The 12,401-nt window shown below is 37.4% G+C and overlaps 1 protein-coding gene across 5 annotated transcripts in view; it reads left to right on the plus strand.

The window, feature by feature from the left end:
• The window catches only part of LRP2 (LDL receptor related protein 2), a 118,723-nt gene that overhangs the window by 86,421 nt on the left and 19,901 nt on the right, over positions 1–12,401 (plus strand). For all 5 annotated transcript variants that reach the window (XM_048308952.1, XM_048308953.1, XM_048308954.1 and 2 more), the window contains 11 exons: positions 484–707; positions 1,117–1,294; positions 2,225–2,421; positions 3,993–4,238; positions 4,909–5,037; positions 5,193–5,312; positions 5,890–6,006; positions 6,275–6,391; positions 7,239–7,376; positions 8,090–8,212; positions 10,002–10,130. In XM_048308952.1, coding sequence (XP_048164909.1) covers positions 484–707; positions 1,117–1,294; positions 2,225–2,421; positions 3,993–4,238; positions 4,909–5,037; positions 5,193–5,312; positions 5,890–6,006; positions 6,275–6,391; positions 7,239–7,376; positions 8,090–8,212; positions 10,002–10,130 — 1,718 coding nt within the window. The remainder of the gene's footprint in view (positions 1–483; positions 708–1,116; positions 1,295–2,224; positions 2,422–3,992; positions 4,239–4,908; positions 5,038–5,192; positions 5,313–5,889; positions 6,007–6,274; positions 6,392–7,238; positions 7,377–8,089; positions 8,213–10,001; positions 10,131–12,401) is intronic.

The raw sequence follows: 12,401 nt of genomic DNA on the forward strand, positions 1-12,401 counted from the left end.
ATAGTAAAAATGTGAAATCTTGTCAAAGATAGCTCACCAGAGGAATCTCTAAATCAGAAAGACATGTAAAATTTAGGAATATAGGAAGCCTATTATTGTCTTAAGTGTTCCGTTATTAGCAGTCTGAATCATCTAGGCAAGCTAGACTCTTTTGTGACAAAAATAACTTGCTGTTAAGGCAAAAAATGTGCAGAATTTTCATTGTTCTAGCTAATGTGCTTCTGTGGGAAGACTATACATTTCAGTGGATGTTACTCTATTCCATTTATTTCCCTGAAATAGCCTGTTTTACTTTCCTCCATATACTAAAATGAATTTGCTGAGGATGGTGATCTGTCTTTAGGGCACAACGAAGCCTCAGTTCTACATTGCATGTTTCTGGTCACCAATAATGAAGTGCCATAAGCATACATAATATGTGGAAAGATGAAAAGAAGTTTTAGCATTTATCTGAATGTTTTGCACAAATTTTTCTTTGTGGAGGTACTCTGACCTGGATGGACATCATCGTCACACAGTATATGATGGGACTCTACCTCATCCATTTGCAATAACAATTTTTGAAGACACAATATATTGGACTGACTGGAACACAAGGACAGTTGAAAAAGGAAATAAATATGATGGATCAGAAAGGACTGTTCTTGTGAATACCACACACAGACCATTTGACATCCATGTTTACCATCCATACAGACAACCATTTGGTGAGGAAACAGAATTAGATTTGCGTTTAGAGGGTCAGCTGTTATGTGGGGACTAGTTGCAAAGTGTCATGAATGCACTCAGCTTTTGCCTTTGCCGAGGGGAATAAAATGCACAGAGTAAATGTAGGCATCTACTTTACATTTATAAATTGCCCTTTCTTTGAAAAGCAATGACTAGTAATGCATAATTTTAAATTAGCTTCTAAAACATCATGGCTTAATAGCATACATTTTGTGTATATGAAATCACATATATTTTCCTCATGAAATGCCTACTTACCTAGGTTTTGTTTTTCAACATCTTATATTTAAGGTTTCAAAGCAGTACTAGAGGAATCTATTGTAGATTGAAACCTTTGCGTTCTGGAATTTATAAAGTATGGTATTATTTATTCTTCTGTTTTACCAGTTAATAATCCTTGTGGCACCAATAATGGTGGTTGTTCCCATCTTTGCCTAATAAAAGCTGGTGGTCAGGGGTTTTCCTGTGAATGTCCTGATAACTTCATGGTCATACAGTTTGGCAATACAGCCCACTGCCTTCCAATGTGCTCTAGCACCCAGTTTCTCTGTGCAGACACTGAGAGGTAAGTCCACTGCTCACCATTGCTTTTTCACCATGTGTTTTTAAGGATATATTTTACAGTTTAGTTTGTTTAAAGGGGCATGAAATTAGGAATTCATTCTGCTCTCACGATGAGTTTGTGACCTGCTTGCAAAGAGAAAACCAGGAAAAATAGGAAGACAGGCTTCCATTTTGGAAAAGTACTTCTAGACTGGTTGCTTAAGTAGTACTTTTTTTCTTTATGTTATATGGCATTGCTAATGTAGCAAAGTTTGGGTTGTTAGAAACATGAACCTACAGAAACTGGTTCTTGTTGAATTCTCAGACCTGGAACCTTCTCTTATTTTTAAACATCTTTTACAATGTATCTGTTTCTGCCAAATATATGCTGTCTGCCAGTGGCCCAGGAAAGGCCTTTAGCTGATGCCAGGGCACATTTATAACCCCTATTACTGAGACAGCAGTGGAGGGAGAGGAATGGTGATGTAAGAGTTCTTCTACTGATGTATCACTCTGGAGCCTATGAGGCGGGTGTGCTTATTGGGTTGCCTTTTGAAGCAGTGTTATAACAATAATCCCTAGTGAAATTATTGTGCTAAAGTTTGGGTGAACTATTGAAATGTTACCTCATTAAAAAGCCAGTTGGAGATTGATCTAAAAAACATGAGAGAGGATTACCACAAATAAACATAAAAATGAAATAGTTATTATTTTCTGTGAACTTCCTTCTAGAGGTCCACCAATATCATCTGTTTATCATCTGTTTCTGGTGACAGTATTCTGGCATATTTTGTTAGCATTTGACATCTGAAATAGAAGACATAAAATTCAAGATGTTTTGGGTGTTTCAAGAATAACACTACGACATGACTGTCTTTTGTGCTGTAAAAGGATAGTTGTACATCTGTAAAGCCATATCCTCAACACAGAACACCCCGTTTTCTCTTTGTAGGTGTATTCCCATCTGGTGGAAATGTGACGGACAGAGGGACTGTCGAGATGGCTCCGATGAGCCCCCAACCTGTCCGCAGCGGTACTGTCCTGTGGGGCAGTTCCAGTGTAATGATGGGAACTGCACAAGTTCACATTTCTTGTGCAATACCCAGCCAGATTGCCATGACAGATCAGACGAAGATCCTGTACTTTGTGGTATGTTCCAACAAACAAATTAAAGTATTTTGCCAGTATAAAACATGTAATCAACATACAAATTTCATAATCAATATCTCTTTTTCAAAGATGAAAAGGTGAGATAGACAGATGCAGTCTTGCACCTGCTGGAGCACTTCACCTCAGTGCAAGCAGGGTAAAGGAGAGCAAAAATGTATTATATCAAAACATAAACAGTTTCTGTACCTTTGAGACAGATTTGCACTGAGATAAATTACCATCTGAGGTATAAAATATTAGAAACAGGACTCACTTTGTTTTGCTCTGAGTAAAGCCATGGTGATTTTGAAGAATCTAAGGCTTCCTAATGCCCAGGTCAGTCTAACTGGTGGGCTAATTTTCCCTCTATTCTACTTTGCATGATGGGACAAAATTATTACATCCTCTGCATTGCACAAAATCCAATTCATGTGGGAAGATTTTTTTTGGAGAGCTGTATGTGAAAGCAGTCTTATAGAAATGCAGCATTATTATGCTTTTGGAATAATGTTATCTCCTTTAAAACCTATGCTATTCCACATACTTACGCCTAATTTAAAACAGCATATCCTTAGTTCTCTTTTTGTAAATAACATAGTTCTAGCAGTTGCAAGCTTAGTAATATAAAGCGAAGGGGAAAGCAGTGTAGTTACATAAGTGATAGTTTCATTGCCTTCCATTCCAAAGTGTTTCTAACAGTGACAGAATTAAATGAAATGTTAATTTTAGCTGAGTTTCAAATAGCTAAGATCTTAAGTGTGCCACAGGGGAATTTAAAAAGAGGAAATACAGCAGCTGTGTAATGCGCTGATTTTAACATACTGGGTACAATAAAAATCAGTCTAGGTCTATGTAATTCCTTTTACTCATTATCTCGTGCATGGGAACAGAATCCTTTGGTCTGGGACATGTATGGAAATTATGATACACTGCTTTCTCTTGAACAGTTTGGCAGTGTATGTAAAAGAAAGTAGTAGAGTGGGGTATGGTGAGACACAGAAATTCTGGAAGTAGAGATAAGTGTTGATTCCTGTTTTCAGAGCTACCCCAATTTGCTAGCACTGCTGATACCAGCTTTTTGTGCTTTCCCCTTTTGGAATAGAGGGTATATATTTGTAGGTTGTGCAGCTAATACTAGCATAGTCTTCTGCTATGTTTTCTGTCATGTTCATTCATAGAGAAACAGGCCCATCAGGCAATACACACCTAAGCTGATAGCATGGCCAAAGTGCCACTTAGCTCCTCTGTGGAGTGACTGGGAGACCCTGCCTCAATCATGTTGAATGCTGGGTTTACTTCCCTCTGCTTTAGGAGAAGGTAGTGTATGTCTTGCTCCTAGAAAAATGTAGAGCCTTAGTGAGCTTGTCTGAAGATGCCTGGGGAAAATATGACATGGGATGTTAGAAATGTGTACCTTAATTGCTTTAACTGGGCGAGTATATGTGATGTTTTAAATTTTTTCTGGCTTTGTTTTTAACTGTTGGTGTAAACATAAGGACTCAATTGATATAACAGCAGCAGACCATTTCTGTAAGTTTCAATATCCTAACAGCTAATCTGTATTCTTTCAGCTAATCATCAGTGTGAAACTCATCAGTGGCAGTGTGCCAATAAACGATGTATCCCAGAAGCCTGGCAGTGTGATAGAGAGGATGACTGTGGTGATAATTCGGATGAAGATAGCGCTCACTGTGCCAGTAGAACATGTCCCCCAGGCCAATTTAAATGTGACAATGGCCGCTGCATTCCACAGTCCTGGAAGTGTGATGTGGATGATGATTGTGGTGATAACTCTGATGAGCCATTCCACGAATGCAGTAAGCATACAGCTGTAGTAAGATGCCTATATTAGAGTGCACCAAAAGCAGAGTGAACCACAGTACTTAATTTGCCTGAGATTGAAAGTTTATTGGAAAGGGGCATTTTCTGCAAGCTAATTACATTTGTGTAGTAAAGAGCGTTAGAAAACATAGGGACTCTGTGATAATTTACTACCTCCTTATTTTTGAAGGGGAGAAGGCTTATTTTTGCTGGCCAGATTGTCAGAAACTGGCAGCCTCTCACTCTGACTTTCTTGATGCTAGGATTTTCCTATATGCTTTAGCATGTCTTTCTGAACCAATGGGTGTCTTGAAGAACTTGTGACCAAGATTTGCCATCTGAGGACAAGCTGCCTCCTCTGGTTCCCAGGTTTGGGGCTATTGCCAGTGTTACCAGCTCTAAATAGTTTGGTGAAAAACACAATGAGTGTGATTTGAACATCTGATGGGTTTATAGTATATGCAGAATGCAAGCAGCATAGATTGGAAAAGATAGTTAAATCAGATACATTTGATACTTTCTCTTTTACAACACTGAAGTTAGCAGATAAATCTTTTTAGTTGAAATAATTGAACGTAAGTTATAAAAGGTTAGGAGAGGCAGAATAGCAAGGAGGACAGTTAATGGCTAAGTAACACAACTAATTTTGACAACTGCCTCTTTCAGTGGGACCTGCTTATCGATGTGACAATCACACACAGTTCAGCTGCAGAACCAACTACCGTTGCATACCATTGTGGGCAGTATGCAATGGGAATGATGACTGTAGAGACAACAGTGATGAACAAGGCTGTGGTAAGTTTGGAGGAGGTCATTTCAGCATGACTGTGCCTAAAATATTTCTCCAATTTGCAAACACACAGATTTTCTGAAAGCCTTCAGTAATAATGTACCTGGGCAAAGACTATGCTAATGTGTGCTGTTTTGTTGGCAAACTGTCTACACTGCAGAGGAGATGACTTGCAGTCCTTTTGGAGATTTCCGTTGTGACAATCATCGATGCATCCCACTGCGCTGGAAGTGTGATGGAGATGATGACTGTGGCGATAACTCTGATGAGCACAACTGCAGTGAGTTCTTGTTTTGTCTGTAATGATATAGTCCCACTTACGACTTAAATATCCTTCTATTTCTTATGAGAACAAGGCAGACAGCTCTCAAATGCAACCATACTTTGCTTTATACAGTCTGTCTTTTATTTGCTGAAATACCGCACTGATGTCACAAGGATGCATTCTGGTTACATAAAACCACTGATAAATCCCGTCATCACAATAACACAAATTCCAGTTTTCCACTAAGAAGTGACATTTGAATTTTGTCCTGTGTGCAAATGTAGTATTATCTAGTTTCTTAAACAATAATAGTGGATCTTTATTTTCTGATTTGAGTTAAAAGCTTCTGTATAATTCTGTGTTGAAACAAAGTCTGCAATGATTTTCCTTTTTTCTATATCAAGAGGGACATAGAATGTCTACCATGTTTAAAGAGTACTTGGGGGGAATGATGCTTTAACATCATTTAATTTTAAAGATTTTACCTCATTATCTGCTCACATTAGTTTTGTCTGGTTCAATGAGACAGGTGTGGATGTTTAACTCTACATCTGGGGAACTTTTCATATTTGTACATTCATTTTAAACAAAGGTCCTCGTGAGTGCACAGAAAGTGAATACCGTTGTGACAATCTGCATTGCATTCCTTCACGATGGATCTGCGATCACGATGACGACTGTGAAGACAATTCAGATGAACGTGACTGTGGTGTGTATTATCTGAATGCTAACTCTTACATGTTCTCGCTGTTGTTTCTAATGTGATAAATTATTCTGCAAAATGATCTTTTATGGGAAGCATCTTTAAAGAAGTAATGTTCACCCTGTCACTTTAGTCATTCCACCAAAAGTAGAGAGTACCACAGTTTTAATAGTCTGGGATTTTCCAACTTTTTTTAGAAGATTGTTCTCTAAAAGTAAGTAGTTTATCTGTTTTTGAACAAAAAGGCATTTCAGTTACTTCTGAATCTTTTCAGAGTTGAGGACCTGCCACCCAGGTTATTTCCAGTGTGATAGTGGACATTGTGTTGCAGAGCGCTTCAGATGTGATGGAAATGGAGACTGCCTTGATTTCTCTGATGAAGCAACTTGTCGTGAGTTTCAAGCTTTGCAATTGGTGCTCATTGTGCTCACTGTCGGAAAGATTTGCACTTTTCCCTATTTTTAAGTGAGATGACTCCTTAGAGATATAGAATTTTGCAACACGCAGTGGTATCAGAAAAAATTCAGGATAAGCATAATATTTTCAATCTGCTTTTTAATATAACAATGGGTTGCCATCTCTTACACTGATTGTAAATACATTCTGAATGGTAGGAAATGAATGTGTTTACCAAGTCCAGGAGAAGATACACATGGAATGTACATCACAGCAGTTGTCTTTTAGAACCTGAATTATACAACATTTGGCTGTTCTTAAATGGAGGAGAAAAGTGTATGAGAAGCCATTGAAAGGGCAAGGGTGTGGTTTATTTATATAGGGTGGTAGAATAATATTTTTGGTTTTTCTTTGATTTAGTTCAGTTCCTTTCACAGCTTTTACAGAATATGAGTGGGGTTTTTTTTCTATATCAACATGAGTACTTTTGGAATTAGATATCTTATGTGCTTCTTCAATCATTCACTTTTGGTGCCAGTGTGGTTAATTATCTTTATTATTGAACTAGATTCGTCAATAACAAATTCAAGTAGCATTTGCTAAATTAATTTCTTTATTTTCAAAACTTGTTTAACTTATGTTGTTCCACTATTCATTTAAACCTGAATTAATTACATTGTAGCTGCCAAGAAGTCCTCAGTCCTTGCAGCACCTCATATAGTATCTCCTATTATGGAGAGAAGTGTTTTTAAAAATAGTGTGGGGTTGGGCTGAATATTTTTCATGAGAACATAAAATTTTTGTTGTAAATGAAAATGTCTTAATAATTTTCTTTTCTTCAGCTACACGGTATCCTAATGGTACATACTGTCCACCCATGCTGTTTGAGTGCAAAAACCATGTCTGTATTCAGCCATACTGGAAATGTGATGGTGATAATGACTGTGGAGATGACTCTGATGAAGAACTTCACCTTTGCTGTAAGAGAGAGGAATTATACTAAAATGAACAGTATGCTTAATCTCTACGTATGCTAGATCAATTAGAGAACAAACTAATTATTCGGGATGAGTGCTAAGAATTTTGCTTTGTATGCAAGTTCATTCTCTGACAATGTTTCTCACTGCTTTGCAGCTGCTTGTATACATGGTTACAAAAGTAGGGAGAAGCATATCAGAGAGAGAAGGACACTATTTCATGTTTTCAAGTTGGTTATCTAAAATAAGAATGTCAGTTTGAAATTAAAGATCAGTTCAGATAACGTATATTGTCAAAGGTGCTGAACTTTCAAAGCAATTAATGTTGTCAGGACATCTTTGTGAATATGGCTGAGAAGCTCTAATAATTAGGTGTTGGAGGTACTACTTAAACTGGTTTTGTTATGCACTTAAATAACATGTTTGATTTCCAGTCAATTTACTTCATAAGCAAACCTAGAAACCTCAGTGTTATATGTAGTTAGAGAAATTGCCTTTGGCTAAAATGAGGAACTGTCTTCTGATAAAAAAAATTTGTAATGTCATAACATATAATCACCAAAATGTGCAGAAAATATTTTTTTGTGTCTGAATGCCTCCTCATCTTTTGAAGTATACAAAACATATAAATGTTTCAAGATAAAGTGATATGAATAATTTTCAATCCAATGGCCTGAAGTATCAAAGTGTGACTGATTTGACCTCTGTGCTTTCAGTGGATATTGCCTGTGACTCTCCATTCCGTTTCCGATGTGAAAACAATCGCTGTATATACAGTCATGAGCTATGCAACCAGGAGGATGACTGTGGAGATGGAAGTGACGAGAAAGAAGAACACTGTATGTTTACACAAAATTGAGCATCAAATTCAGTAATTTTGATGTGCTTAACATTTAATAATACCAAAGAGATATCAAAGTTTACCATAAATTATGAAAAGAAGATCTCTCTATGAAATAATTTGAACTACGGTTATTGGTACTTGTTATGATCCAGTTTTAAGGTTCTTAGAAATGCCTCTGCCTGAAGTAAGGTGCAAACAAGACCATATGCCAGTGACAATAGTAAGGGTTTTATTTGATGCTAAATATGAGAGAGAGAGAGAAAGAAAGACGTAGAAAATGGGGGGGGGGGGGGGGAGGGAGAAAGAGTGACAGGGACAGAATAAGGAAAATATCACCACTCCATGGATCCCAAGATATTCCGTTGATCCTCTCCAGCTGGTCCTCTTGGTGGTAAAGGCACCGCCCCCCCCCCCCCCCCCCAGAAGGCACAGAGTCCCATGGGCGTACATGCTCAGGCTAGGTAGGCATGTCCTGGCGTGTCCCCCTGGGGTGGGGGTCAGTCTCTCACGGCAGACTCTGGGTCTGTTCCATCATGTGCAGCCCTGTGGGGCTGAGCCTCTCACGTGAAAGTCCCGTGGGTGTGCCCTGTGGGGCTGGGGGTTCCACAGCTGGGCTGGTTTGTGTAATCAGAGGATGGGCGTTTATTGCCTCTCACCAGAGGTTGCACCGTGCACCCAAAACCTCGTCCTCCCATGTCAGCTGGGGGGAGTCTGTGTAAACCTGGCTTCTGTCAGCTGTGCCCTTCCCCCCACCCCAAACTCAGCCGGGGATAGTTGCAGCTGGTGGCTTTGGCCGTTTGTGGATGCATACCTTTCCCCAGCCTGAGATGATTGAACAATGCATTTCCCTTTATCTAATCAACAGTTTGACTTTCAGTTCAAAGTCCCACTCTTCAGGGAAGCTTCTTTGACTGTAGCTTCTTTATAATGAGCAAAACTTTATACCAATGTTTGAGGCATGAACTATTTTCAGTCTCTGACAGTACTATGTATTTATAGCTCTCTATGCAAGTAGCAAAATCAGCAAACATTTGTCTGAAAGTATAGAGTGTGATTTTCAAAACAATATTGTATTTTATTATGTGCACCAGCTACATTTTTTCATTTTATTATGAACCCCACTTAAAAGGAGGAAGAAGAAAGAATTCGGCTGTATTGTAAAATTGGGATGGGATGGCTAGCCAGGACTTTTAAAATACAGAGATGGATACTTCCTGAAGTTGTGGCACTGTTAAGCACGTATTAACAATCTTGATATTTAGGCCCTGACCCTGAGGAAGCTCTGTTAATATTCAATATGTTTTTGCTCTCTGATATCTTAAGTAGTTCTCACTGACTGTGTTGTATATTTTCAAGTTTAATAATATTTTTGGTTGCTTAATAATATTATTTGCTGGCTTTATTGTACAATTTTTAAAGTTAATAGTTTACTAATATCTCCATAATTTCCTGAAGTCTGCAGTAGATGTATGAAGTATATCATTAAAGGATATTAATAAGCTTGCACTATTAAAAAGAAAGTTCAATCAACTATTAATAGGAAGAGTTTTCCTTTTGTCTTTTCAATAAAATAGCAGGATGTCTTTCAGTTCATGGAGATGTGACTAGAAGTCAGGATGTTACATCCTGGTTGTGGTTTTAACTTTATATAGACTTCCAAAGTACTCTTGTCATTGTTTTACCAGATGGCATCAGCTTCCTCATTAGCAATGGGGAATAGTGCTGTCTATTGGTATTTTGTAGTTTAAACTGTGACAGAGGAATGTTTCTCTTCTTCATTGTAGGTAGAGAGCCAACACCAAGACCTTGTAAAACAGAAGAATTCAAGTGCAGTAATGGAAATTGCATTCCCCTACATTATGTCTGTGACAACTATGATGACTGTGGAGACCATTTTGATGAAATGGGCTGCAGTAAGTAATAATATCAATAAAATACAAAATTACAATGCTGTTGAAATAGAATTTTCTGAAACTAAAAACAATGCATGTTTTTTCTTGAATAGCATACTAAGGATTATTGGTTTTTGATTAGCATGTGTGAATTATTTTATTGTTTTTTACTAAGCCTGTTCTAGGATTATCCAATTAGTGATGACAATATTTTCTGTTTTCATTCTTTCATTATTTGCATTCATTTTATTTTCTCTTCTGTTTTCATTCTTCTGTACATGTCTTTCAAGAACATGTAGATGAGGTATTTAGAGACATGGCTTAGTGGGTCTTCGCAGTGGTTAGGTTTACAGTACAACCTGATGATCTTAAAGATCTTTTTCAACTTGAATGATTCCATGATTCTATGAAATTCAGTGCTCTGAACACAGTCTTTTTTAGGCTTAGAGTATTTGTGCATCACAAAAAAAAGTAGGTTTGACCTTTGTTTTGATCTTGTTTTGAAATGGGTTGCATTACAGAGGCAAGAACATCCATTTATTTCAACCATGGTTGCAATAGACCAACCCTATGGCGTTATTCACAGGCAGACTCTGAATTGATATACATTGCTCTAGCCTGTTAAAAATAAAAGTATATTGAGATGCTTCTATTTTCCTTTTTATGGACATGACCACAGAATTCTTTAAGGACCACCAGTCCTTTGCTTGACAGCCCTCTTAGATCCTCTGTACAGCTTTTATTAACTATTTATTATAAATTTACTAGCATCCATTTAAATACAAAAGTTTTGACTTAAACTTTGAGATGAGAGGGTATTCCATGGAATCTCAGAAAGGATTTTTTTTTTCTAACTGTTTATGTCAATATATAGACAGCTGCAGAGTGGTAATATGAGCATAAACTTGTAATTTCAATTTGTCAGGCTGTGATGGCTTCAAGTGAAAGTGTGACAAATGCTACACTGGTAATTTGCAATCCAGCAGACTTGCAAAATACAAATAACATGGAAGCCTATAGTGCAGTCCATTTTGAAGCAGCTGATTTCTCTGTTTTAATTACCATCCCGATGGTCTTTAGGTAATATAGCTTAATGCAATGACTTGATGAAAATATAGAAGTATAAAAAGGCTATGAAATTGTGAAACAGACACGTTCTGATGTCTGCATTCTGCTCTTTGGGGATAAATGTGAATACAGATCAGATGGTAACATTTGGAGCCTTCCCAACATCAAATACCCGCTATAATGAAAATAGAATATTTGTGTGTGTGTGTGTGTGTGTACAATGAATTTATGCTTCTTGCATGTATGCTAAATTGAGCTGTTTAAACTTAATTTAATCAGCACTGGAATGTCTATGTAAAAAGGAGATAATCAGCTTAATGTAAAGTTTTTGCTATACATCTGTATCTTTTCCTCATGATCTGCCAATAATCATATTGTTTATCTTTTCTGCTTATATAACACATTTGAGTTTGTACTCAAGTATTTTGTGCATCTATGGAGTATGTCAGAACCAATATAATTCTATATGTACTTTCAGAGGAGTATAATTTTTGTGATCTGTTAGAGACTGACTATTATCCCTGGCTTGGCTTTTCCATTATAGGAATGTTTTAAAGGGCAGTGCATTCTGTGCAATGACCTGTACTGACTTCAGTAGGCTTTAGATTAGGTTTGGCATGAACTACATGTCATCTTCTCTCTAGTTTCCAGATATTAATAATGTAGAGCCTGTGTTATGCATGATATTAATTGAGAATATTTCTTGTTCAGCTGATAAGAAAGCACTGGATAAGAAAGAGGTATGTTGGCAAAGTTAAGAGTTAGAGTCAAATCTCTTAAATTCTGCAGTTGCTGCAGATTGATGGTAATGTAGAATGTAATTTCTCTTAAGCAAGGTGAGCTTTTGTGGATACAAAAATGCTGTTAGCAAGGAATTTTCCTGCTTCTTCCAAGCCCATGGGATACTTTTCTCTCTCATGAAGAGATTAGCAGAAGTTCTGTAAACCATGAACACCTGCGACCTTGTAGAACTTTGTTTATAGTACAGTAGGAAAATATTTTGACAATGGAGGTTTTAGGATTTTAGCCAATCACCCCAAGGGGTGGCTGATCCTTTGTCCAATTAGACTATGAAGAAAAAAGTCCAAAAAAGAGTTTGTAAAATAATTAAATGAATCAATCTTGCTGCACAATTCCTGCCTGTTGGATCTTCTCTCCTCCTCCCTACGGCTGCGGGACATGGTAATATCGACAGCGGAAATAAGCTTTAATGGTTATGGCTCT

Source organism: Corvus hawaiiensis, chromosome 7 (genome assembly GCF_020740725.1).
Source record: "Corvus hawaiiensis isolate bCorHaw1 chromosome 7, bCorHaw1.pri.cur, whole genome shotgun sequence".
Taxonomy (NCBI): domain Eukaryota; kingdom Metazoa; phylum Chordata; class Aves; order Passeriformes; family Corvidae; genus Corvus; species Corvus hawaiiensis.